Here is a 14,182-nt window from a genome sequence, read left to right on the forward strand (position 1 = left end):
CTCCAGCCCCGTATGCCCACACACACGAAGCCCTTGTACAAACCCCACTCCTGTATTTGGTATTTTTGGGGTGCTCGGTATGGGGAGGACACGGGGGGGGCACGGGTGGGGCCACACGTACAAAAGCCGTAACGAAGCTCCGGTCCGAAGCGGGTCCCTAAGGCCACTTTGAGGGGGACGGGGGGTGGGTCGTGGGTACCCCGCCTTCCCTTCACAGCTGCCTGGGGGCAGGGCGTCTGTGGGTGCCCCCTGCCCCGTCACAGCTCCCGGGAGGGCTGGGGGATGCGAGTGTGTCCCCCGTCCTCTTACAGCTCCCGATCGGTGCTGCTGGATGAGGTCTTGAGCGGGACCGAGTCGAATCCATCCGGCATCCGCTGTGGGGTGGGGAAACTGAGGCCCGGAGCCCTCCTGTGGTGGGGAAACTGAGGCCCGGAGCCCCCGGGGTGGGGAAACTGAGGGCTGGAGCCCCCTCGGGGTGGCGAAACTGAGGCACAGAGCCCCCCGGGCTGGGGGAACTGAGGCACTGACCATCCTCAAATCCCACCCCCATGGCTTCTCTGGTGGCCACTCCAGAGTTGTGCACCACCCCCCCCCCCCCCCCCCCCCCCCCCCCCCCCCGGCCCGCCCCGCTCACCTTGGCCGTCAGGGCTTTAAGTTTTCCAAAAGTGACATTTCGGTGGCAAAGAGCAGCTCGTCCTCCGCGTCCTCCCCCTCCATGATGGCGCAGCTGTCGGGAGACGTCGCCTCGCTCTCCCGGGCCGCCGCGTCATCACCAGCTTGGAATATTTGTATTCCAACCTGGGAATGCAGGCGGTGCCATCACCCCCCCGTGACAGTGCTAGCCCCCGTGTCCCCAAAGCCCGCCGCCAATTGCTCACTTTTGAGTCTTTTTCCAGAAATAAGCGGCGAGCGCGGCCAGCAAGACAGCCATGCATGTCCCAGTGGAAATTCCCAGTTTAGCCAAAAATCCACGCTCCGGCACGCCTGGATCACCTGTGGCGGCAGCGCGTCCCCGCCGTGGCACAGCCGGGGCTCCCGCCACACGTAGGTGGTTTTCTGGTGGGGGGAAAGGGGGGTCAGGGGCCGCGGGAGCCGCAGCCCAGCCCAGGGCACGGGGCGGTACCTGAACGCCGCCGATACAGGCGCCGACGATGGGGCGGTGGTGGAAGCTGGAGCAGCGGGGGCATCCCTCGGCCGTCACCCACAGGAAATGGAAGGTGCAGCCGTCGCAGGTGCCCTCAGGGCATTTGCTGGGGAGGGGCAAAAAGGAGGGGCTCAAAAAGGTGACACCCCAAAGTGGGGAATACAGCCAAGGTGACAACCCAGGGTGGGGACACCATGACAGCAGTATCCCCAAAGTGAAGCACCCCAAGGAAGTGCCTACCCATGACAGCAGGAGACCTTGGGGGTCCCATAACTTCCCCCGGGGTCTCCTTTGTTCCACTGCCAACCTGAGTACACGCAGGATGCCAATGACACAGCCAGGATGACGCCTCAGGGTGAGGGACTCTGACACTGTGTCAGTGGCGTCCCCAAAGCGAAGCACCTCAGGGACATGCCCACCCATGACAGCAAGAGATGTTTGGGTCACCCAAATCACTCCTTGGGGTCCCCAGTGTTCCCTCCCCACCTGGGGACAGCCAGGGTGCCAGTGCCAAGGCGCAGGGGGTCACAGCGCAGGCGGATGGTGGTGGCCCGGCCACCACTGCAGGGCTGTGTCATGTCGTTGGACCTGCCAGGGAACATGGTGGGTCAGGACAGTGGGGGCACTGTGTGGGTGTCACCTCCCTGTCACCTGCCTGCACCTGAAGAAGAAGATGATGTCAGGCAGGTCAGGGTGGCTGGGGGGGAAGAGCTCTGGGGGAGACACAATGCCGTCCAGCACGGAGCTGGTGGTGACACCTGCGGGGAGAGAGGGATGTCTCCAGTCCCACTGGGGTGTGTCCCAGTGTCCTAGTGCCACCAGAGTGACCCTGTCCTACAAGGGTGTCCCAGTCCCACCAGAGAGTCCCAGTCCTACTAGGGTGCCTCAAGTCACACCAAGGTCTTCCAGTCCCACTGAGGAGTCCCAGTCCCACCGGGGTGTCCCAGTCCCACCAGTGTGTCCCATTCCTTCTGCAGTGTATCCCAATCCCACTGAGGTATACCGGTGACAATGTCCCAATCCCAAACAAGGTGCCCCTGTAGCGTCCCAGTTCCACCAGGGTGTATTTCAGTCCCATTGGGGTGTCCCTGTGCCACCAGGTATCCCAGTGCTGCTGAAATATCCTAGTGCCAGTGTCCCAGTCCCAGCAGAGCGTCCCAATCCCCACCAGGGTACTCCACTCCCAGTGCCACTGGGGTGTCCCAGTCCCACCAGGGTGTGCTGCTCCCTGTCCCACCCATGTGTCTGAGTCCCACCAGGGCATCCCAGTGCTACTGGAGTAGGCTACTCCCTGTCCACCCATGTATCCCAGTGCCACTGAGATGTCCTGGCCCCTGTCCTGCCAGGGTGTCGCACCTCAACCAGGTGTCCCACTCTCAGTGCCACCAGGGTGTCCCAGTCCCTGTCCCACACGTGTCCCAGTCCCAACGGAGTGTCCCAGTGGTAGTGTCCCAGTGCCACCAAGGTGTTCCATTGTCTGTCTCGCCATGTGTCTCAGTGACCCTGAGTGGCCCCCTCACCCAGCAGGCGGTCGCCCAGGCTGACAGGCTGAGAAGACACAGCTGTGCGGGCACCGGTGATGTCAGGGGGGCACCAGAATGCTCTGGCACACGTAAGAGGTGACCACACGGGCAGCGTCCCCCCGACCAGCCGTCACATTGTCAGCACACGAGGCCATCTTCCTGCCCTGTGGGGACACACATGACACACGTGTGTGGGGTGGCAATGTGTGTGCAAGGGACAGGTGTTTGTGTGTGCAGGTGTGGCTGCACAAGTGTCCACATGTGTCTGCACGAGTGTTCACGTGTGTCTGCACAACTGTGCAGGCGTGTGTGTGACTGTGCACATGTGACTGCACAAGAGCGTGTGTGTGTGCAGGTATGGCTGCATGTACACCCGTGTTTGCACACCTGTGTGTGTGTGTGTTTGCATACATGTCCTTGTGCTTGCATGCCTATGAGCACATATGCATGTGTGCCCATGTCTGCCCACCTGCATGCCCCTGTCCCATCCACGTGCACAGGTGTGTGCCCGTGTTCACCCATGCACACGCCCATGTGTACATGTGTGTTCCCGAGTCCTCCTGCCCATGCGTGCCCAAGTGTGCCCACCTGTGCTTCTGTGCCCACCCTCCTGAGTGCCCACCCATGTGCCCATATTTGTACTCACGTGCCCGTGTGTGCACACGCACCCCCATGTGTGCTCACGTTCGCACTTGTGCACCCGTAACCACCCACCCATGTGCCCAGGTGTGTTCCCATACATGCATGCGTGTTCCTGTGCCCTCCTGTCTGTGTGTGCCCATGTGTGCACCTGCGTTCCTGTGCCTGTGTTTGTACCTGTGCGCCCGTGCCCAGGTGGGACCTGCCTTCCCAGGTGTGTTCCCATGTCTGCATGTATGTTTCCATGGCCTCCTGCCCACGTGTGCCCACTCTCCTGAGTGCCCACCCATGTGCCCACGGTTGCACTTGTGTGCCCATGCCCACATCCTGCATGTCCGGGCACGTTCCCATGTGTGCACACGTGTTTGCCCGCGCGGGTCTCACCTGGTGCCCGCAGGGGCTGAGGCGGAAGTGGTGGCTGTAGCGCAGCCCCTTGGGGGTGAAGCTGGGCCCGGTGCCCACCCCAGCACCCATGCCCAGAGCCGGGAACTCAAAGTGCAGCATCTGGCCTGGCAGCGCCAGTGCCAGACTGCAGTTGTTGTAGCATAGCGACCGCAGCTGGGAACAGGGACAGGGACGGGGGCTCAGCGATGGCCACGGCACCCACTGGGGACACCCTTGTGGGGACTGTGGAGAGCTGGCACCACCCCTCAGAGACAGCAGGGCCATGGTGGCACCCACCAGGGTCACTCACTGCCACCCACCAGTGTCAGATAGTGTCACCCATCTGGGGTGGCTGGGAGGGGCTGGTGTCATCTCACTGGGGACAGCTGGGGGGCTGGCATTACCCACCCAGTATTAGACACTGTCACCCACCCTGTCACCCACCCAGGATGGCCACAGGGCTGGTGTCACCTCCCTGGAGATGGCCAAGGGCAGGCATCACCCAGCCAGGGTCAGACACTGTCATCCATACTGCCACCCATCTTGTCACCCATCCAGAATGGCTGTAAGGGCCTGGTGTCACCTCCCTGGGGACACAGTGTCATGCACCCAGGATGACTGGGGGGGCTGGTGTCACCCACCCGTAATGGTATCACCCTCCTGGTGCTGGCCAGTGCTACCATCTGGGACATCCTGGGTGTGGGGAGGCTGGTGTCATTCCTCTGGGGCCCATTGGCATCACCCATGGGGACACTTAGGGACACTTGGACCCCCTGCCACTCCCAGTCACCTGATTGCTGTGTGTGCCAGGGCCGCAGGGCTGGCAGGTGGGTGTCCCGTCGGAGGGGTGACCCCGCAGGTAGGTGCCAGGCGGGCAGGGCTGGCAGGTGCCTGAGCCGGGGTCCACAGCACTGCCAGGGGAACATGGGGTGCAGGACCCAGCGGGCTGGGGGGCACAGGGGCGGCAGAAGGAGGCCACCCCCCCCTGCACGTTGGTGACGTTGACACTGTACAGCTTGGCCACATCACTGGTGAACCGCCGGCCCTGGCACCGAGAGCACCATCACCATCAACCTCCCGACCCCCACTGGCCCCCCAAATTGGGGGCCCTCCAGCCCTCCCAAAGCAGGGCCCCCCGCCCCTCACCGCTTCATGGTAGGGGGTGCGCTGGAAGGCCCAGGTGAAGCTCATGGTCGCGTTCTTCTCCACCACGTAGGTGTAGGATTGTTTCCCTGTGGAGCCTGTCCACGTCTCCACCGGAGTGTTGGTGCGGGAGTTGACACCCTGCAGCGACAGGGGGATGGTGGCACCCAAATTCACTGTGTCCCCCCCAAACTGCTGTGTCCCCCCACTCACCACCATAAAGTAGAGTTCACAGCCAACGCTGCACAGCGTCTCAAAGACGAAGGTGATCCTGGCCACCTCCCTGCTCTCTGTGTCCTCCAGCACTGGGCTCGGAGGGCTGGGGACAGCATGGGGACACTGCTAGCTCTGCCCTATGGCTGTGTCCCCCCTGTTCCCTGGGGACACCCTGGTGGTGGTCCCCACCTCACCTGAAGCCAGGGACCACCAGCGTGAGGATCATGAAGTCGCTGTCAGACGCTCCAGCTGCCGTGTAAATGTAGTCCCCGGCTACCTCCCAGCCTGCAGGGATGGAGTGACGCTCAGAGGGGTCTCTGGCAGTCCCCTGGCAGGGGACAGGGAAGGGACAACCCTCTGCCACTACCTGCGATGCCCTTGTACTCGAAGTTGATGCCGCTGAGCACAGTGGTCTCCATGTTGGGGGGCAGCACGTTCCACCACTTGTACTCCAAGCCCAGCGCCGGCTCAGTGCCCGCTGGGCAGCTGAGGCAGGCTGGGGACAGGAGGCAACAGCCCTGCACAAGGGTGGCAGCCACCTCCCCCTCTGTCAGCTTGAGGTGCCCTGCTTGCCCCTTGAGGCCAGTGATGGGGACAAGAGGGGGGCAGCCCGGCACTAGGGTGGTACCACATTCCCCTCCCTGCAGCTTGGGGTGTCCTGGTCACCACCCCTTGGGGACAATGATGGAGACAGGAGAGGACAGCTTTGTACTGAGGTGGCACCCAGCTTCCCTTGGCAGCTCCAGGGACCCCAGGTACCTCTTGGGGCCAATAACTGGGATGTTCTCACCGGATACATAGGGACAGCGCTTGCACTAGGGTGGTACCACCTTCCTCTCTGTCAGCTTGGGGTGCCATGGTCACCCCTTAGGAGCAATGATGGGGACAGGATGAGACAACCCTGCACTGAGGTGGCACTCACCTCCCCCTGGCAGCCCTGGGGACCCCAGTTAGTCTTTGGGGACAATGATGGAGGTGTCCTTATTGGAGCCATGGGGACGAGAGGGGACAACCCTGCACCAGAGTGGCACCCACCTTCCCCTGGCAGCTCGGGGTGCCCCAGTCACACTTTGGGGACAATGACAGGGCCGCCTTACCGGAGCCGTTGGAGTAGGAGCCATAGGGACAGGGCTGGCAGGTGCTGCCATTGCCTTTGGCAAAGCCAGGGTTGCAGGGTGGGCACCGGGTCTTGACTCCCGAGGGTGGCAGCCGGGCCGCCTGCGGCAGCTCCTCACTGCAGATCTTCGGCTCTGCCCACTTGTACATCAGCTGGGTCTGCCGCGGGAGCGGGTGAGCCGGGGGGGACACCGGAGGACAGGGGGACCACCCCGGGGTGCCCCCGCATTACCTCCCCGCCGGCGTCACAGGCCGTGTGGGTGTAGAAGAAATCCTTGTCCGTGCAGGGGGGGCGGGGCTTGCAGGACCCCGAGCCGGGCTCTGCCGAGGGGGCACACGGCGGGTGAGCCAGCACGGCCCGGGGATCCCAGCGCTGCTCCCACCACGCGGGGCATCCTCGTCTTCCCTCCCAGCCAAGGGGTAGTGGGTGCTCCCTACTCCCCACATCACCCCTACCTGCTCCAAGGACACCCAGACAGGGAAGAGTGGAGGGACCTAGGGACCCCTAAGGGTGTCAGCCCTGGGTGGGAGGACCCCCCAGTGGAGGCATAAGGCTCCAAGGGTATTCTAACACTGTCCCCACCTTGCGGAGTGTCCTTGTCCTCCCTGTCCCTACCATCACCTCTCCCTCCCGCAGGGCAACCCCTGCAGTGCAAAGTGGGGGGAACAAGAGGAAGCCCAAGGCTCGTGGGTAGGGACGTCCTGATCTTCTCTCACTGGAGTAGGCATCAGGCTCACAAGGGGACCCCAGTGCTGCCACATGGGGTGTCCATGTCCCCACTCCCAACCAAGGGATAGCAGGTCATCCCTGTCTCCCGCACCACCTTCCCCAGGGGCACCCCCGCACTGGGGGAACAGGAGGACCCCTAAGGGTAGCAGCTCTGGGTGAGGGACACTTGGGTGTCTTCTCTCACCGGTGGAGGTGTCAGATTCGTGAACGGACTCCAACACTGTCCCCACTTTGTGGGGGTATCCATGTCCCTGACTCACTATGGGAAAACAGGTCCTCCCTGCTCCCCACATCACCTCTCCCTCCCCCAGGGCCACCTCTGCAGCACAGAGTGCGGGAACAAAGAGACCCTTAAGGGTGTCCCCTCTCACCAGCATAGGTGTCAGGTTTGTGAGGGGTCCCAACACTGTCCCCACCAGAGGATGTCAGGTCACCCCTACTCCCCACATCATCCCTCCCTTTCTCAGGGGCACATACTAGAGGGACAGCTCTGGGACGGGGTACCCCCGGGTGTCCCTTCTCACCGGCGTAGGTATCGGGGTCACAGGGCTGGCAGGCGGTGGCCCCTTTGCCAGAGAAGGTGTCGGCGGGACAGGGCTGGCAGGCGGTTGAGCCGGCGGTGGGGGCGAAGGTGCCGGGTTTGCAGGGGAAGCACTCGGAGGTGAAGGCCACCCCTGGGAGCAGGAGGGGGTTCAGGTAGTGTAGAGGGGGGTGCGCGACCCCTGAGACTCCCCTTCCTGCCCCCACCCACCTGTAATGCCGATGTTCCTCACCAGCACCGGTTTAGGCACCTTGGACCAGACGGAGAAGGCGGTGGTCCGCCAGTACAGCACGTTGTTCCCGCGACTCAGCTCCACCTGGGAGAGGGATCCCACGGGGCTGGGTAATCCCACTGCCAGGGATGGGTTTGGCACCATGGGTGGGGGTCCCGCTGCCGAGGAGGGGGCTGGAACCAGTGAAGGGGGGTGTGTGGCACCCCCGTCTGCCACCACCCACCGCCCCCTCTGCAGCCTCGTGGAGCATCTACTTCCCAGGGGCGGGGCAAGAGACGCCGGGGGAACACCGAGGGACCTCCCCCCCGTGTCACCTCCCCCCCTGTGTCACCTCTCCCCCCCCCCCGTCACCTCCCTCCGGACACTCACGCTGTGGAATTCCCAGCCTTTCTCTGTCGTCCGCATCCAACGGGACTCCTCCACCGTGGGCTGGCACTGGTCATTCTGCACCTGCAGGGAGAGTGCCAGGGACCCCATGTTCACAGGGACCCCGCATGTCCCCAGGGACACCCCTCATGCTCCCAGGGACCCCCCCTCATGTCTCCATGAACCACTGCCATGTCCCCAGGGGCTCCCCTCATGTCACCAGGGTCCACTCTCATGTTCCCAGGGACCCCTCCATGTCTGCAAGGACCCCCAGCATATCCCCAGGGACCCCTCCCATATACCCAGGGTCCCTTTCCCCATGTTCCCAGAGACCCCTGTCACGTCACCAGAGATCCCCTCAGGGACTCCTCCCACGTCTCCAGGGTCCCCTGCCATGTCCCCAGGGAGGCACATCATGCTCTGAGGGACTCCTCCCATGTCCCTAGGGATAAACATCCTGTCCCCAGGGACCCCTAAGGAGTGCCCAGGGGCCCACTCAGGTCACAAGGGACTCTTCCCATGTCCCTAGAGACCCCTTCATGCCATCAAGGACCCCCTCCCATATCCCCATGGACCCCTCCATGTCCCAAGAGACTCCTTTCATGTCCCCAAGGACCCACACCCTCCACCCCTGCCCCCTGTCACCCACGAAGAACTCGAAGACGATGCTGCTGTCAGGGTAGATGTACTCGAAGGTGACAGTCCCCGACTGCTTGAGGCTCACAGCATACATGAGGGTGGCCGTGCATTCATCCGTGTTGGAGGCCACGTAGTCCCCCAGTGGCACCCATGTTGACCTGGGGCGAGTGACATGGCCCCGGGGACTCTGTCACCACTCTCAACCCCATGGGAGGCAGGACAGGGATTGTAGGGACAGCTGGCAGGGTCCCCAGGAAGCAGGAGGGAAATGGGGGGCACAGGGGCTTGGGGACAGCTTGGGGACATGGCAAGGTGTGGTGGCTAGACACGTATCCCTGGGGAGAATCCCCTGCCCTGCTGAGAGCTATGGGGACTGCAAGGAGAGTAGAGTGGGGTCGCCCCGTTCTGGGAATGTGGCTGGATGAGGAACATGCTGCTGGGAGTAGGGAATGGCTGAGAGGGGCATCGATGGGGCAGTGAAGTGGTGCCAGTAAAACCAAGGGTTTGGGTGGTTGTTGGTACAACTGGGAGGGTTTCAAGGTTGTTGGTACCATGAGGAGGGTTCAGGGGCTTCCAGTACAAATGGGATAGTTTGGTGGTCGTTGGTATAACCAGGGGGGTTTGGTGGCTGTTGGTACAACTGGGAGGGCTCACTGGTGTGGTACAACTGGGAGGGTTTGGTGGCTATCGAGACATCTGGGAGGGTTTCATCAGAGGATTGCTGGTACAACTGGGAGGGCTCAACAGCTGCTGGTACAACTGGGAGGGTTCAGAGGCTGTGGTAAAACTAGGAAGGTTTAGAGGCTGCTGGTACAACCAGCTGGTAGGAGGTTTAATGGCTGTGGAACAACTGGGAGGGTCTGGTGACTGCCAGCACAACTGAAAGAGCTCAGAGGTTGCCAGTGAGGATCAAAGGGCTGTGGTGGTAAATAAAGGCACTGGCTGGTGGCACAGGGGTGTGGAGACCCCCATGGGTGCTGTGGGGACCTCCACAGGTGCTCTGTCTCTGAGGAGTGTTGATATGGGGGTCCCATGGGGTTGGGATCCTGCCAGTGCTGTGGGGGTGACGCTGCTGGGTGTTCCCTTGCTGTGATCAGGGTGTCCTGCTAGTGTCACCTCCCAGGCAGGATGGACAGAAGGGCAACAGGGTGCTATGGATGCACAGGGGCGTCACAGCACCCATCCTGCTTGCTGTGCCCTGCACCCAGTCCTAACATGCTGAGTGCCCACGTGCTGGTGTCACAGCCAGTGACACAATGACTCACGCTGTGCAGTTCCCTGCCGCATCGCCAAAGCCGTCATCCACCTCCAGGTTGGTGGCCACGTTGGCGAAGCCATGGGGCACCTCGTCCCACTCATCGAAGCGGACGCCAGTGCCCAGTGAGTAAGTGCCCGCAGCGCAGGGCCGGCACATCTGTGCCTGCATCTCCAGGAACTCACCCGCCTTGCAGGAGAATGCTGCCAATGGAGACAGGGGGGCATGGGGCCTGGAGGGTCACCCCCCGGCCCCCCTTGGTGCTGCTACAGCCTCATCACCCTCAGCTCCACATTTCCAAGAGCTCCCAGCTGGTGGAGGTGTTGGGATCCTCCATTCTGACCACTCCACAAAGGCAACCCCCCCCATCCATGAGTTTTGGCACCTGACGCCCAGCTCTGCCCAATCCAGGCAGGATGTAACCCTCTGCCATGGAGCTGGGGCATCCCCAAGGTTTGGGGGGGTGTGTTTGGGATTCTCATCCTGCTCACCCCACCCTGCTGAGTGAGTTTGTGTGAGGGGAATTCTCATCTCACTCAACCTATCCCAGTGGAGATTTCCATCCCAGTGTATGTGGTGGGATTCCCATGGCTCTCATTCCATTTGGTGACTGTGTGTATGATTCCCATCCCATCCTTGTGCAAGTGTGTGTGTGATTTCCATCCCTCTTATCCCATCCTAGTACTTGTATGTGTGGGATTCCCATCCCATCCTATCCCGTTATGAGAGCGGGATTTCCATCTCTCTCATCCCATTCTGGTGAGTGAGTTTGTGTGAGGGGGATTCTCATCTCACTCATCCTGTCCTGGTGTGCGTGTGGGGTGAGGGGATTTCCACCCCAGTGTCTGTGTGATTCCCATCCCTCTCATCCCATTCCATGACTGTATGTGTGATTCCCATCCCATCCTATCCATGTGTGCATGCGATTCCCATCTGGCTCATCCCATCCCAATGCCTGCGTGTGATTTCCATCCTTCTCATCCCATCCCAGGGACTCCGTGTGTGTGTGATTCCTACCCCATGCCATCTCAGTGTTTGTAGTTCGTCTGCCATCCATCCCAGGGGGATTCCCATCCCACTGATCCCATTCCATCCCTCCTGTTGCTGCCTGCACTGGAGCTGACAATGGCTGTGCTTGTCTCCCCTCTCTCTCCCTCCCCTTGCCCTCATTTCCCACTCCTGTCATTCCCACCCCCCAAACCTGACCCTGTCCCATTCCTGGTGGAAATCTCACAGCACGCAGTGCCCCTGACGGGGTCGGGCAGGCCGGTGCAGAGTCCAGGCGTGTGTGGCACAGCCACCCTCCAGCGCGAGCCTGAGCTGTCACATGCTGTGTACTCGTAGTGGTACTCGGACTGCAGGAGACAGAGAGGGAACGTGGTGGGGAGCTGCACTCCGAGACCCCCGGGCTGCCCCCACACCCTGTGCCCCCCGAGAGGGGCTGGGCCTGGCACCTGGGCCCAGCTGTGCCTTGAAGGGATGGTTTTGAGTTAAGGTGTGGCAACATCCCGCAGTGCCCAGGGCCTGGTAAAAGGGGCTTGGGAGGGTGCTCCGAGTGGGGGAGTATTGTGGCGAGGGGGTCAGTATGGGGGCATGCTGGGAAATGTGGGTGCTGTGGGTGGGGGGGACGATTTGGGTGCGGGGATGCTGTGGCAGGGGGTGCTCAGGGTGGGGTCGCCCAGGGTGGGGGACTCTGGGCCATAGGGATGCTGGAGGTGGGGGGCTGCCTGGCTGGGGGGGTCTGGGGGACTGCTGCAGGCAGCACTTCAGGTAACGACCCCCCCACCCCAGGACGTGTTCCCTCAGAGAGCGCTGTGGGGTCACCCAGGATCTCCCCAACAGCCCACAGCACAAGATAGCCTCAGAGCAGCGACAGCCCCGCACCCCCTCCCGGGGTGAACCCCCGGGGCCCCCCATGTTCCTGGCAGCACATGGCACTGTCACACCCCTCGGTGTGCCTTGGCATGGCTGTGACACCCTTCGCCTGTCAAACAGCTGCGGTGCAACCCAGATACGGTGTGGGAGCACCCCAGGCATGGGGGGCCAGCACAGGGGGGTGTAGGGGGAACTGGGAAGTGCTGGGGACACCAGGGGCACCGTGACCCCCTCCATCCTGCCAGCTGCACCAGGCTGGGGCTGGCTGAAGGCTGGCGAGGGTGATGCCAGGGACAGACAGTGTGGGCAGGGTGAAGGCCACATCTGGCGGTGGTGCTGGGGTTTGGGGTACAGTGGGAGCTCTCCACCTCTCACAGCAGCTCTGGGGTGTCAGAGCCGGTGCTGTGGCTTCATGCTCCCAGCGGCTGCTGGAGCGTGGCAGGTTGATGAGAAAACAACTGCTTTGATGTTCCCATCAGCTGGAAACGCAGCAATGGGGGGGAAAGAGGGGGTGGGGGGTGTGTGGAGGGGAAAGAGGGATTGGAGAGGGAAAAGGGGGGTGGAGAAGGAAAAGGGGGGACAGGGTGTGCCTGCAGCACTCCCTGCCCATGTACAGGCAGCACGGAGCCCCCCCGGCCCTGGGATGGGGACACAGAGGAAGGTCCCCACCACCCTGGGGGTACCTAAAGGGTGACCCCAACTTTCAGCAGCCCCGAACTACCACACTGCTCTCAGTCCCTAGGGGTTCCCTTGGGGAGAGGGTATTTTTTCTCTCTTCCCAAACTTTTCCAGGTTTTTATTTAATCTAGGTAAATTGACCTAATTCAGCCCCAGGGTGGCTCTGAAGGCAGAGGGCACCCCAAACTGCCACTGTCACTCTGCTCTGGCCAGGGGAGGGAAAAGGGCTGTCCCTAGTGAAGGACAGGGGACACCCCCTCTGGGGGACTGATCCCTCCTGGGGCAGGTGCCAGCCCCAGTCTATTGTTTCCAGCTCCGGATCATGGAACAAGATAAAAAAATAATTGGATCACGGCAAAAAAAAATTCCTGGCCCAGATTAAAAGCAGCCGCAGCTCTGAGGAGGGGGGAGGAAAATGGGGGGGGTGGGGGGACGACCCACGGAGGGCATTTGGGGGTTCACCCACTGTCCCCAAGGCAAACAGATCCTGCTGAGTGACATATTCCCCCTAGTTTTTCTTCACAGGATACTTTGGCCACCGTGTGCTGGGCTGGGAATGGCACGTGGGATTGTCCCTCCGCTCCTTGTCGCCCGCCCCAGCAGCACTCAGGGAGGGTTTGGGGAGACCCCAATGGGTCTGAGGGAGAGGGACTTGGGGACAATGATGGGACGACGCCAGTTGGGGTCCCCAAGGAGACGCTCAGGGACTGGCCGAGCCCCTGGGAGCGAAGACCCCTCCCCGGGCCCCCAGCGGGTCGGCCAGTCCCTCTCCGCTACAGGAGACACCCCACCCCCGGTGCCACCGGGATCCCCGACTCCTACCTGTCCCCTCCTTGTCCCACCCATCCCATAGGGACCGGCCTCCCCGTGCTCCGGGACGCCGTTTCATCCCCGGGGTGTGTGTGGGGAATTTGGGGGTGATGGTGTGTTACCGGTTGCCCTCCCCCCCGCCATTCCCGGTGCCTGTACCTCCTTGCAGACGTGTAGCTGCTCCCCGGTGCGTGCCGGTGACACGGTGACAGCCAGACACAGCACCAGCGGCATCCACCGGGCTCCGATACCGGCCATGGCGGCGGCAACGACTGCGGCAACGGCGGCGGCAACGGCGGCGGCAACGGCCGGTGCGAGCACCGGAGCCGCGGCCCCGCCCCCGCCAACGGCCCGGCCCCCGCGCACCTGCCGCCACCTGCCCCCGCCCCCGGGAACGGCACCGGGAACGGAACCCCTGGCAACGGAACCCCCGGGAACGGAACCCCCGGGAACGGCACGGGGCATCGCCCCAGGGAACGGGAACGGGCAGTGGATCGCGAATAGAACCCCTTGGAATGGCAGCCGGCATCGCCTCCGGGAACGCTTGCCATGAGAACGGCACTGGGAATCGGCACCGGGAATGTTATTCACGGGAATGGCACCGCGGATCGGTATCGGAAATAGACACACGGGAACGGGAACGGCACCGGCAGGGTTATACCCGGGGATGGAACCGGGAACAGGATCCCGGGAATGGTATCCCGGGAATGGCGCCGGGCATCGGCACTGGGAGCGCTATCCATGAGGACGGCACCGGGAACCCCATCATCCTTGGGAGTGTATCCCCGGAAACAGGACTGGGAATGTAATCCCGGAACGTGCTCCCGGGGACGGCATCGGGAATTTATCCCTGGGAACAGAATTGGGAATGTTATTCCAGGAACAGCACTG

At 62.5% G+C, this 14,182-nt stretch overlaps 1 protein-coding gene across 1 annotated transcript; it reads right to left on the minus strand.

Moving 5' to 3' along the window:
- Window positions 1-16: 16 nt before the first annotated feature.
- ELAPOR1 (endosome-lysosome associated apoptosis and autophagy regulator 1) lies at window positions 17-13,619 on the minus strand. Its single transcript, XM_048328324.1, is given in 26 exon segments — window positions 17-374; window positions 635-666; window positions 669-767; window positions 770-798; window positions 879-960; window positions 963-1,056; window positions 1,124-1,250; window positions 1,631-1,732; window positions 1,806-1,902; window positions 2,665-2,734; window positions 2,736-2,831; window positions 3,691-3,864; window positions 4,481-4,735; window positions 4,837-4,974; window positions 5,047-5,152; window positions 5,244-5,334; window positions 5,417-5,545; window positions 6,147-6,324; window positions 6,398-6,486; window positions 7,420-7,569; window positions 7,647-7,752; window positions 8,038-8,118; window positions 8,684-8,831; window positions 9,939-10,131; window positions 11,163-11,283; window positions 13,451-13,619. Coding segments are annotated over 26 exon segments (2,955 nt in total). The 5' UTR covers window positions 13,550-13,619; the 3' UTR covers window positions 17-305.
- Window positions 13,620-14,182: the final 563 nt, after the last annotated feature.

The sequence above is a fragment of the Corvus hawaiiensis genome, chromosome 24, assembly GCF_020740725.1.
Source record: "Corvus hawaiiensis isolate bCorHaw1 chromosome 24, bCorHaw1.pri.cur, whole genome shotgun sequence".
Classification (NCBI taxonomy): Eukaryota; Metazoa; Chordata; class Aves; order Passeriformes; family Corvidae; genus Corvus; species Corvus hawaiiensis.